General features: G+C 38.2%; 2 protein-coding genes across 9 annotated transcripts in view; one reads left to right on the top strand and one right to left on the bottom strand.

The window, feature by feature from the left end:
- FIRRM (FIGNL1 interacting regulator of recombination and mitosis) overlaps positions 1–10,090 on the bottom strand; it is a 57,808-nt gene extending 47,718 nt beyond the window's left edge. Inside the window, exons 1-6 of one of the 7 annotated variants that reach the window (XR_013416278.1) lie at positions 9,854–10,090; positions 6,110–6,150; positions 4,114–4,202; positions 2,357–2,461; positions 1,487–1,627; positions 559–724 (exon numbers count right to left, since the gene is read on the bottom strand). Coding sequence is in view for 6 of the 7 variants with exons in the window: in XM_077999597.1 (XP_077855723.1) it covers positions 559–724; positions 1,487–1,627; positions 2,357–2,461; positions 4,114–4,202; positions 6,110–6,150; positions 9,854–9,963 (652 nt within the window). In the remaining variant the exon portion in view is untranslated. Of the gene's footprint in view, positions 1–558; positions 725–1,486; positions 1,628–2,356; positions 2,462–4,113; positions 4,203–4,910; positions 5,030–6,109; positions 6,151–7,940 lie in introns of those variants that run through there. The other 6 variants (XM_077999597.1, XM_077999599.1, XM_015124868.3 and 3 more) reach the window with 6 other exon arrangements.
- Positions 10,091–10,189: 99 nt separating this feature from the next.
- Positions 10,190–12,591, top strand: METTL18 (methyltransferase 18, RPL3 N3(tau)-histidine). 2 transcript variants are annotated; one of them, XM_077959481.1, is made up of 3 exons: positions 10,190–10,282; positions 11,227–11,353; positions 11,457–12,591. In XM_077959481.1, the coding sequence occupies exon 3, from the start codon at positions 11,558–11,560 to the stop codon at positions 12,545–12,547; it is 990 nt and encodes a 329-aa protein (XP_077815607.1). In that variant the 5' UTR covers positions 10,190–10,282; positions 11,227–11,353; positions 11,457–11,557; the 3' UTR covers positions 12,548–12,591.
- Positions 12,592–13,021: the final 430 nt, after the last annotated feature.

The following is a 13,021-nucleotide window of genomic DNA, read 5'->3' as shown; positions in this document are numbered from 1 at the left end:
GGAGGCTGAGGCAGGAGAATCGCCTGAGTCCGGGAGGCGAGGTTGCAGTGAGCCAAGATTGCATCACTGCACTCTAGCCTGGGCGACAGAGGGAGACTGTGTCAAAAATAAATAAATAAATAAAAATAAACTAGTATAAAGCGCACTACATGTAAAATGAGTATACTTCATTATAATATGAGAATAGACATATTTACATACACATATGCACATATTTATATGTATTCTGGAAGGAAATATAAACTGCATCTCAATATGAGTTATGGTTTAAAAAATGTGAAAGTTATTGTCTCTGAATATGGTCAACCTCAGAGAACATAAAGTTATATTAGTTAATCATTGTGGAGAAATTACAGTAACTGAATACGCAAATCTAGGTTAAGGCACCCAAAATAAATTTTACAAATTCCAAATTTAAAGATTAAAATGTATTTGGTAAGATTTAAATCAATGTTAACGCAAAATTAGTAAGAAAATAACAGGAATCATTAGAGACAATTTTAACTGATATATGATTTACAGTCACCATATACTAAGCAGAAAGTTTTCTTCACTCACCTATTACCATATTCAAAATATCATCATTCTCATCTACTGAAGGGTCCATGCAAACCATGTCCAGCAGTTCCATTAGCTGCTTTTGAAGAGAATAGGCCTCCTTGAAAAGAGCCTGAAGAAGGTCTGAAACTAGGTGTAAACGCCCAGAATACACAGATTCACTATTCTGATTACGGATAAATAAAAATGAGAGAAAAAACAAATCATAAAAAGCTCAAGAACCAAATTTACTTTAATTCATACTATTAGAAATCATAAATTTACTGAATCACACATTGATTGTTCAGTGAACATCCATTAAATATAGTGTACTTCAAGAGATGCAAGCATGTATAAAATATTATTTGACTTCCATGATCTTACAAATACAGAACTAAAAGAAAGGTAACATTAGGCCAGGTGCATGACATTTTTAGCATCCTATCAGCAAAGAGAGGTATTAAATAACTAGCTATTTTCATTTGCTCAGCAAATAGCAATATTAAAACTGTCTGAACCCCATAAATTCTAGGCAAGCTTTTGTGCCTCAAGGCTACCTTTGGAATGCAGAGATGGACTAAATAAGGATTAATTTCCCTTTATAAAAGGAAGTTCTGACATCTAATCATAATGGTAACTAAATATTGATCAATGCAACATGACAGAACTATTTCAGGATCCCTGTGTCTGTCTCAACATAAATTCTTAAAATTTCTTTCTTTATAGAGGGGAAATAAAATAAAACTAAAAACTCCCAAAAAGCCACTTTTAATGACTTACTTATAACCACTTTTTTTGAAACAATTGTTTACTTACATGTTCTTTATTGTATAGAAAAGTTTATTTCAATAATACAGACTAAAATGTAAAATCTTATAAACATTATTTTACTCAGCCCCTATGCACATTGATAATATACCATTCAAAGTATAATTAGACCTTTACTCACCTTACAATGCACAAATGTGCTTTTAATTACATGAAGGACTGAGGAGGGGAGACTCTGAATATTTTCCAAAATGATGGAGTCCTGTGTGGCACAGACATGCTGAACACATCCTGTAAGAGCTCCTAAGAGCTGCACCATTGTCTGTGAATAAGGAAGGAAATTTCATTCAGAATATATTTTTTGTGCACTGAAAAGGTATTAGTCAGTATGCTGGGTGCTACAAATACAGCAGTGAACAAAACACAGTCTGTTCCTCTTTTCACAGAACTACAAATACTGGAACAACTGTCTAGCCATTTAGAATCCTAACCCAAACTTCAAAACACATGGCAGGTGTTCTACACATATCCCTTGAAAATACAGGTCGGGTAGGCTGAGCACGGTGGTTCACGCATGTAATCCCAGCACTTTGGGAGGCCAAGGCGGGCGGATCACGAGGTCAGGAGATCAAGACCATCCTAACACAGTGAAACCCCGTCTCTACTAAAAATACAAAAAATTAGCCAGGCGTGGTGGCGAGTGCCTGTAGTCCCAGCTACTGGGAGGCTGAGGCAGGAGAATGGTGTGAACCGGTGAGGAGGAGTTTGCAGTAAGCCGAGATCACACCACTACATTCCAGCCTGGGTGACAGAGCGAGACTCCGTCTCAAAAAAAAAAAATATAGGTAGGGTAAGCTAGCTTGATGACTTGTCTTCTTATAAGAGTTTATTATTCAGAATTCATGTTTCTATATTCATGTCTTTAATTCTATACATTTAATTCCAACATTACACCATTACATAAGAATACATGGCTAATCAGTATCAGTATAAAAATTTTCATATTCTTTAAGCTCCCTCTCTCTCCTGCTTTCTAATACATTTGACTTACCTGTAAAATATTCCTTAGAGTAGTCTGGATTTCCAAATTTTGGCTTGACAGTCCTCTGGCTTGACTGGTTAATTCATATACCATGTCATCAAATAATTTCACAGTCTGTAAAAACAAATCAAGTAATAAACAGTAATAAGAGAAATCACTAGAAAAGACAAGACAAAACTTTACAGAGAAAACACAATACGATAATTTGATTTTGCCCTTAGTAACATCCACGGGCTATCATCTAGCTTAACAATTGTACCTAATTAAGCACAAAATATAGAGAAAAGGTACTTTTACAATATAATTCCCCCCAAAAGCCTCAAACAGAAATTTATTTTCCATTTCTATGGTTTGGATCTATTTAATAGCATCAATTTTTTGAAAAAATCACTCAAAGTTCACGTTTTAGAGATGCAAGAAATAAAAGTATTACTTTTGCACAATAAATTTGACTGTCTTGAAGAATCCACATTCGTATGGCCATTTACAAGGGTATTTTCTGGAAGGAATTTGCACTGAATCTCCTAATCACTACTTGCTTATTTTCTAACCAGTTTCCTTTTTGACCCAATTCAAGATAACCTTCCTGAATTAAGAGTATAGTATATGACCTTACAACTAAGCTTTTTGTCTGTGAAAAGTTAGCCACCCTAAGATCTTAATACTTGGATCTTTCTAACAATTTAAATGACCTAAACATTATAAGAATAGCAACATAGTCAACAATACAATGTAGTTAAAGAAGATACTGTTTCCCGTAGGCCTGTTAACATTCAACATCTATTTTTATCAATGTAATAGTTGAATCTTTTTCTGGTGGTCAAGAACAAATTCTAAGAAATATTTCAGATAGAGAATCATCAAGTGACTATGAGTACAAGAAACCTGAAAGATTATGTTTAAAAGCTAAAGTTAGAAACCCATTTCAATAAGAGATTAATTACAAATAATGTTTCATTTTGGCACCAAAGTATCTTTGGTTGCCTCCATTTAAAACAAAAAAAGTATGCTTGTGCTTTTCAGAGAAAACGTATACCATATATATCTAAAAAGTAATAACGTAGTCTGTGAATTTAATGTTTTATCTTAGTTACTTGATTTTGCCAATATTCCAGCTTTTTTTTTTTTTTTTTTTTTTTTTTTTTTTTTTTTGGAATTCAGGGTTTCACCCAGGCTGGAATACAGTGGCTTTAAAATACACGAAAATTTAAAATTGACTACAAATAATTTAAAATCAATTAGCAAAAGACTCATACAATCTGAAAATAAAAATTGTTTCTTTTTTTTTTTGAGACGGAGCATCGCTCTTATTGCCCAGGCTGGAGTGCAATGGCGCGATCTTGACTCAATGCAACCTCTGCCTCCCAGGCTCAAGCAATTCTCCTGTCTCAGCCTCCTAAGTAGCTGGGATTATAGGCACCAGTCACCATGTCCAGCTAATTTTTTGTATTTTTAGTAGAGACAGGGTTTCATCATGTTGACCATGGCTGGTCTCGAACTCCTGACCTCAGATGATCCACCCACCTCAGCCTCCCAAAATGCGTGGATTACAGGCATGAGCCACCACGCCCAGCCTATAACAGTTTTTAATTGCCTAATGATCACACTAACACGATTATAGTCTCACATGAGATCTATTTACTCCTTATTTTTATTTTGAATATATTTGATATATTAGAAAAACAGACCCATAATTAATGATAAATTATCTAAGACTGAGAGGTTAGATTCCTTATAACATGTATTTTCAGGTAATAGTATTATACCTTTGGTAACACTTGTGAAAAGAAAGTCTGTTCCAATGTCAGGTGGTTCATATGAGGTAAAAACATTTCTACAATAATTTTCAAAATTTCTGTAAAGCAAATAACATATTTTATAAAAATATTGTCATGTCAGTCAACAAAGGCCACTGCCCTTTATTAAATGCAAGAATACTACCAATCTAAAGCTTGATATACTTTCAAAACACCACATTCTATGTAGGGAAACTATTAAGTAATAGCCAAAAAAAAAAGAGAGACAGCGACAGAGAAAGGAAACAACCTACATATCCAACAACTGTGGACCAGTTGAATAGGTGTCTGTACATCTATTGAATAGGATCTGCCATCATTAAAATGACATCTTAAAACATGAAAAATGTTCAAAATGTAGTTAAACAAAAAGTTTCCAAAATATAACACCAATTTTAATATAAACATGTACAAAGAATGATGGATAGGCTGGCAGGAACATACGGAAATGAGATGAGACTGTTCTCATCAAAATCTTAACCATTTCAGATTAGATGTTTTGTAATCTTTTCTGTTTTTCTATGTTTCATATTTTCCACAATGAACATGAATCACTTCTATACTCAAGATAAAAAAATAATTTACTCAAAAAAAATTATGCCACGCATGGTGGCTCATGCCTGTAATCCCAACACTTTGGTTAGCTGAGGCAGGAGGACTGCCTGAGCCCAGGAGTTAAAGACCAACCTGGGAAACATGACAAGACCTCATGTCTACCAAAAAATAAATATATAATTAGAAAATTAGCCAGGCATGGTAGCACGTACCTACGGTCTCAGCTACTTGGAAGGCTGAGGTGAGAGGACTGCTTGAGCCTGGGAGATGGAGGCTGCAGTGAGCTGTGTTCGCACCACTACACTCCAGTTTTGGTGACAAAGCAAGACCCTGTCCCCTAAAACAAACAAACAAAAAATTAGGCCAAGCATGATGGCTCAGATCTGTAATCCCAGCACTTTAGAAGGTGGAGGCAGGAGAATAGCTTGAACCCAGGAGTTCAGGCTGCAGTGAGCTATGATCACACCACTGCTCTCCAGCCTGGGTAACAGAGCAAGATCTTGTCTGGAAAACAAAACAAAACAAACTTCGGGGCTAGGCTTGGTGGCTCATGTCTGTAATCCCAGTAGTTACAGAGGACAAGGCAGGAAGATCACTTGAGCTCAGGAGTTTTGAGACCAGCTGGGCCAACATGGTGAAACCCCATCTCTACTAAAAATACAAAAATTAGCCAGATGTGGTGAAGCATGCCTGTAATCCCAACTACTTGGGAGACTGAAGCAGGAGAATCACCTGAACCTGGAAGGTGGAGGTTGTAGTGAGCAAAGATCATGCCACTGCACTCCAACCTGGGTGACAGAATGAGACTTCATCAAAAACAAAGGAAAAAAAAAATTAGGTCCCATTACACAATGTAGATTCAAATTATAAATGAATATTCCACAACCAAGTGAACTCTAAATAGAAAAGCTAACTCAAAATATGAGTAAACTGAGCAGTCTAAACTCTCTTCTGACTAAAAGAATAAATCTTGTCAAGTAAGACTGAAGACGACATGAAAATGAGAAAGCCAACTTCCTCCAAATGATAAATTTGTTATCACCTAGACAATCAGCTTTTGACAATTTAGAAAGTATTTTCTAAATGACACTAAACATGTTAGAGACTGATAGTTATTCAGTGGACTGTAAATCATGTTTTACATAGGTTTAATCGTAACGTTTAATATTTATAATTTGTTTATACATACATCATCAACAAAACACTTTTGGTATTTATCCAAAACGTAATTTAAAACTTTTAAGTGCTGGAATTTGAAGGAATTTGTTCAAGTAACTGAAGGTTATAAAGGCTGTAACATAGAAACCAGTTACATTTCAAGGGAATACAAAACTGTAAGGACACATCCATTGAGGTATGTGGGGACTCGTACCTTAACATCAAATAATACAGTTTAAACAATTTAACTTACGAACATGCTCAATCCAACTGTCAGAATGTTGAGACAATGAGTAGGATAATTAAGGAAGATACTAGTATCATAATAATAGGGTATTCTTTATCAGAATAAACTTAAAAAAAAAAACCCTTTTGAAATTTAAGCAATGACCCATAAGAGACTGGAATTGGACTCAAATTACTGGCTTAATTTTGCTTTTAAAAACTTAAGATTAGGTAAACAGTATTGTGAAAATACATTAAAGAAATATTTTGAAAATTGCCCAAGGACAAACTTGCCTTTTCAAACTATGCATAGTCATGAAATATTTTTGACAGATGAGAAACAGTGCTACAGTAATCCACAGGTTTATGATTTATTTATTTTTTGAGAGAGGGTCTCGCTCGGGGCCAGGCGGGTGGCTCACGCCTGTAATCCCAGCAATTTGGGAGACCAAGGCAGGTGGAACAAGAGGTCAGGAGTACGAGACCAGCCTGACCAACATGGTGAAACTCTGTCTCTACTAAAAATACAAAAAAATTAGGTGGGCATGGTGGCGCGCGCCTGTAATCTCAGCTGCTCAGGAGACTGACGCAGGAGACTGACGCAGGAGAATCACTTGAACCTGGGAGGCGGAGGTTGCAGGGAGCCGAGATCGCGCCATTGTACTGCAGCATACACGACAGAGGAAGACCCCGTGTCAAGAAAAAAAAAAAAAAAAAGAGAGGGTCTTGCTGTCACCCAGGATGGAGTGCGGTGACATGATCATACCTCACTGCAGCCTCAAGCTCCTGGGCTAAAGTGATCCTCCCATACCAGCCTCTCAAGGAGCTGGGATTACAGACGCACACCACCATGCCCAGTTTGTACTTCCAATTTCTATTACAAGAAATTTCTCTTTCCTTAACATGTCTATAGTACTTAATTTATACCTGTCTTGCGTCACTCATCACCTTTTATCTTATTTTCATATTACTTACATATCTTTCTTACCAACCTTATTAGACTGAAATTCTTCTGCACATAGCAACTTACAAATACATGACAACAAATTCTCCATATATACCATCAAAAATAATTGTTAGAAATGTTTTACTGTAACAACACTATAAGAATCATCAAAGAATGTCAATAAGAAAAATGAATAACCCGCCCGGGCGCGGTGGCTCACGCCTGTAGTCCCAGCACTTTGGGAGGCCAAGGCAGGCAGATCACAAGGTCAGGAGTTCGAGACCAGCCTGGCCAACATGGTGAAACCCTGTCTCTACTAAAGATTCAAAAAATGAGCCAGGCATGGTGGTACGTGCCTGTAATCCCAGCTATTCAGGAGGCTGAGGCAGGAGAATCACTTGAACCTGGCTGCTGTGAGCTGAGACGGCGCCATTGCACTCCAGCCTGGGTGGCAGGGTGAGACTCCATCTCAAAAAAAAAAAAACAAAAAAGGAACCTATAATCCCACGACACTAATACAAGAATTCATTCCTCTTCTGAAATCTTATTTTCCACATATATTTTTACAGCAGCAATCAAAATGAGGTCATCATTAACTCAAATTTGAGTTCAGTAGGATAGAATTGGCCTCATGAAAAAATTTCAGTAAAGCTCAAATCATTGCTAGCTGTTCCAAAATTAGTCACTTATGATTATGCAGACATGCAGGTAAGGCCTAGAAAATAATATGTAAAATGCAAAACATGAAAATGATTTTGGGGGATAGTGGCATTGTAGATTTGTTGCAAATTTTTCATTTGTTAAAATAGTGAAGCTAAAATACTACCATAAGCTGAAAAAAAAGTATTGTCTAATTAGACTCTCAAGAATTTTTAAAACATGAAATATTTTTAGCTCTTTAATGAATGCTTACTATGTGTCAGGCACTGTTCCAGGTGCTGAGGATAACGCTGTGAATAAAATCAACTTGCTGCTTTTATGAACTTTGCAACGTAATATGTAAAAGTGGAAAATATACAAAGCAAACAAGAGCATTTCTTTTAACGATAATGTGCTTTTTAGAAAACTGAACAGATCAATTGATACAAGTGTAAGACTGGGTTTGGGGGAACTACCTAAGATTGAAGGCTCTGAAAAAGCCCCTCTAAGGAGGTGACATTTGGGCCAAGATATAAACATGAAATATGCAAAAGGCTGGGAGAACCAGGCTGAGCACAAAGATCCTGAGGTAGGTGAGCCTAATGTATTCATGAATAGAGTGTAGTTAACTAGGTATGAGAGAAGGGCAAGGCTTAGATCACCTGGAGCCTTGAAGGTAAAGTGGTTTAAAAAGGGAAATTACGTGATCTGTGTTTTTCCCCTCTGAGCTTTCTTGTAATAATTATGAGCAGAAACAAGGAAACTATTAATACTCCAAGTGAGAGGGTGATAGGGGTTTGGAATCAGAGTGGTAGCAATGAGGATGGAAATAAATGGATTGATTCAAGACAGTTTGGAATCAGAAACAATAGAACTTATTGATCGGGTGTGTGAGAGAGACAGGATTCAAGGTTTCAGTTTGTGAAACCATTTACTCAGATGAGGAAAATCAGAGGAAGAAGTTCCGGCTTTTTTGAATATGTCGTTTGAAGTGCAAAGCTAAGTGGGAATGTTGACTTTCAACTTAATGAAGTCTCTCTATAAGCTTGTGGGGAAGGAGAGGAAACATGTTCCGTGTCTCTATTCTCACAAAGGCTAACATCATGTCTCACACACATTATGCATGCAGTTTAAGTGTTTTTGAATGTTTTTAGGGTGGCTATTTGTTTTCAAGTTGAAACTCCTTTAAGACGGCAATTGTGTATCTACACAAAAACTTAAAAAGGGGGCCTTGGAACTTTCTGAGATTTTGCTAATGTCTAGGTGAATGACTTCTATGTGATTATATGGGGCTTTAGCTGCACAATATTTGTGCAGTGTTGAGACTGTCTCAAGTGAAGGTTACTTTTTTTGAGTGTAATTGTATAAAGGTGGGCTCAAAAGTTGTGAAAAAGATACATATACATATGGTTTACCATGAAAAGGCTAGGATTCCAGGCACATTTACAACCACAAAGGCATGAGACCAAGAATGTGCTGCACCTGGATGACAAAGGCGCTAAGCGCCTCAAATGCAACAGTCAAAAGCCAACAAGCGGAAGCAACTCTTTCAGAAAAAGACTCCAGCCCAGCAAGAGGAGTGAGAACTTGCCTCAAAAAAAAAAAAAAAGAGGAAGAAGAAGAAAAAGAGGTCTGAGAGAGGAAGGAGGAAAATTATTTTTATTTACTGAACATCTTTTAAAGATTTCACACCACAGAACTGTGTCCTTTAATTCTTACAACGCTAAGAAAGGCATTATTCATATTCACCACCCTTTTTACGGGAGACAAAAGCTCACAGTATCTCGCTTTATCTCAACCTATTAAGAGCCAGAGCTATCCTCATACTCCAGGTCTGAGTCCTTGCCTCTCCCATTACCCACTACCAAAAGTATTTACACTTAATTGCAAGCAACGAGTACAGAAAAACTCAAAGAAGGAATGGAAGAAAACGCCACATCCACTGCTAAACCCTTAGGTCAGAATACGTCCGCGAGCCTTTCCAGGGCCAAAGCCTTAGATCTACCATGGTTGTCGCTTCCCCTCCAGTCCCTCGCTTTTCATCCCACTCACTGACAAAGAAAAGAAGGGGTTCACGCCGCGGTAATATAACCCAGCCTGACGGTGAGTCTGACGGCACAGAAGAGAAAGGTTCGCGACCCGCCCACACCCCTCTCTAGGTGGAAATGACAACTAAGGAAGGATATGAGGAGTCGGGGTAGGACGGATGGCAGTTCCCGGCGGCATAGTTCCTCTGGCCAGCTACTTAATTCTTCCAGGTGAACCGCGCTAGCCGGGACGGCGCGTTCCTGAGACATACTTTCGTCAAACAGCACACCTTCAAACCAATCCCGCCACAGCCCAGACCGGAAACTCACAGTCCCGCCACAGCCCAGAGCGGAAACTCACAGTCCAGCCAACCCTTGCGCTCTCTCCGCCGGCTCCAGAACCATAGAGAGGAGGACGGCTGGTTTCTTGGTGAGCCCGGGTCCCTCAAGGCCGGAAAGAAAGTCGGGCTTCTCTAGCCTCCGGAGGACTCGACTCGCTGGTGCACGATTTCAGTCCGGAGGAGGTGTCGTGAGATGAGCTTTTTCAGACGCGCGATCCCAGGACGTGTCGGGAAGCTAGCATTCTCAGGTCTGGATCACTGTAAACATTACATTCAAATGGGGAGGTGAGGGCCAGAAGTCCCAGATTTGCTACCCATGGGGTTTTAAGATTGCACTTCTAGGGTCGGATTTGTCCTGGGACCTGCAGCCGGAAGTGACTCCGAGCCTTGCAGCGTGATGGGAGAGAAAAGAGGCGCCTTCCTAGCCGCTGGACTGGGTGACCCTCCTCTCCCCCGAATTGTAAATCTTGTGTAAAGGGAATAAAGATCCCACTTGCCAGAACTGTAAAAACAGAGGCAGATGGTATAGTGTCTAGCGCAGTGGATAGAAGATTCTCAATAAAGTTGCTTCTGATTTCTACAGGCCTCTCCAAACTACCGCATTGCCCTAGTTTGCGTTCGCTCTGTCATCAAATTAGTCTTTACTAATTATTTCCAAATTACCCCCACTTCCATACATTTAGGGCTGCTGTTCTCGACTAAATGTTTGGAGTGAAGTCTTGGATGAACTTACACACACCAGACCATACCTATGCATGTTTTTAAAGGGACGCCCACTTATCAAAATAAAATATTGTACGTCTTTTGTAAAAGACAGAAGTGAAGTTATTTTGGAAGCTTAGGGGGTGAATATGGTTGGACACAGTCAAGACAGCTGAAAGATGGCAAGTAACTAGGCCGTCCTGTCTGAATATCTTGGACTTTATGTTTGTCCAGGTGGTGGTGGTGGTTGCTGCTGCTGTTCTTCTGTTTGTTTTTATAGCTGATTTTCTTCTCCCACTTTTGAACCCTTAAGGTGTATATGAGCGTCCAAATCTCTTTCTCTCTCTCTCTTCCCCACAACTTTTTAAGAAAAGGCAACTGTATGGTGGGGCGGGGAGGGATTGGGGATGGCTGTTTAATATTACACTTTAGTGAAATGTGCCATTTTGCTTTAATCATCATTTTCTTTCTGTTTTTTTTTTCTTTCCAGAGTTACATGGAAAGAGGACCGAAGACGTCTAAAAAGTAATTTGGAAATACCTCTAAATGTTTGTTACCATGTATAAGCTGCTAAAGAGAAATTGGGCCCAACAAAATTAATTGAATAATTGAGGCAGGTTTGTGTGTGTCATCAAATTCTATCCAGAAGTTGAAGAATCTGAATTTAACAATCGTGTGCATTTAATAAGAGGATGACCTTTCAGTTTAATTTCACTATAGAAGACCATCTGGAAAATGAATTAACACCCACTGGAGATGGAGCTTTGACCCTGGATTCCTCAAAAGAGCTGTCAGTCTCAGAAAGTCAAAAAGGAGAAGACATGGACAGAAAATGTTCTGCAGAACAATTTGACTTGCCTCAGGGTCACTTGTGGGAACATAAGTCAATGGAAAATGCAGCTCCCTCTCAAGACACAGACAGTCCACTCAGTGCAGCCAACAATTCAAGTAACTTGGAGCCATATGGAAAACAGCCCTCCTTGAGAGCTGCTAAAGAGCATGCTATGCCTAAAGATTTAAAGATGTTAGAAAATAAAGTCATAGAAACATTACCAGGTTTCCAGCATGTTAACTTCTCAGTAGTGAAAACCATCTTGTTGAAAGAGAACTTCCCTGGAGAAAACATAGTTTCAAAAAGCTTTTCTTCTCACTCTGATCTGATTACAGGTGTTTATGAAGGAGGCTTAAAAATCTGGGAATGTACCTTTGACCTCCTGGCTTATTTCACAAAGGCCAAAGTGAAATTTGCCGGGAAAAAAGTCTTGGATCTTGGTTGTGGATCAGGTTTACTGGGTATAACTGCATTCAAGGGAGGGGCCAAAGAAATTCACTTTCAAGATTATAACAGTATGGTGATTGATGAAGTAACCTTAGCTAATGTAGTAGCTAATTCCACTTTGGAAGATGAAGAAAATGATGTAAATAAGCCAGATCTGAAAAGATGCAAGAAACCAAAAGTAACACAAGAACTATATAAATGCCGATTTTTTTCTGGTGAGTGGTCTGAGTTTTGTAAGCTTGTACTAAGCAGTGAAAAACTTTTTGTAAAATATGATCTCATTCTCACCTCAGAAACCATTTACAACCCAGATTATTACAGTAATTTGCACCAGACTTTCCTTAGACTGTTAAGTAAAAATGGACGTGTACTTTTGGCTAGCAAAGCACATTATTTTGGTGTAGGTGGAGGTGTTCACCTCTTTCAGAAGTTTATAGAAGAAAGGGATGTTTTTAAGACCAGAATACTCAAAATAATTGATGAAGGATTGAAGCGGTTCATAATTGAAATAACTTTTAAGTCTCCCGGTTAATATTCACTGAGTAACCAAAATGAAATAAACAGAAGGACCAAAAATTTGAGTGTTTGATTTCTGTCTTGCTATTAATTTTTCTGAATTTTTGATGTTTGTTTAGTTTATCCAAATCATAAGTGAGCTGTGTTAGCAATCTTGTACTCACTAGGTGAAACTGAGAAAATATCCTTGTGCATTTGATGAGATCTCCTGGGAAATCATTTTGTAGCAAATTCTGGTATTCTCCATCTTCATTCTATTTGACCTTTTTACCATCTTTGACATTACATGAAATTGTACCCAGGAAATCCTGCCATTTCTTCTCTCAAGTCTCTGAATTTCTTCCTGCTCTTTGTTAGTTCCTGGTTCACGTGAAGTGTCTGATCAGATCACTATGCCATTAATATACATCACTAAATATTAGGTTTGAAGGCCTTAGGTAAATAGGAAGAGGTTTTTGTTTCATTTTGTTTTTATATTCATTTACCTTGT

Source organism: Macaca mulatta, chromosome 1, assembly GCF_049350105.2.
Source record: "Macaca mulatta isolate MMU2019108-1 chromosome 1, T2T-MMU8v2.0, whole genome shotgun sequence".
In the NCBI taxonomy this organism is placed as follows: domain Eukaryota; kingdom Metazoa; phylum Chordata; class Mammalia; order Primates; family Cercopithecidae; genus Macaca; species Macaca mulatta.
This window is presented reverse-complemented; position numbering and strand designations above follow the sequence as displayed.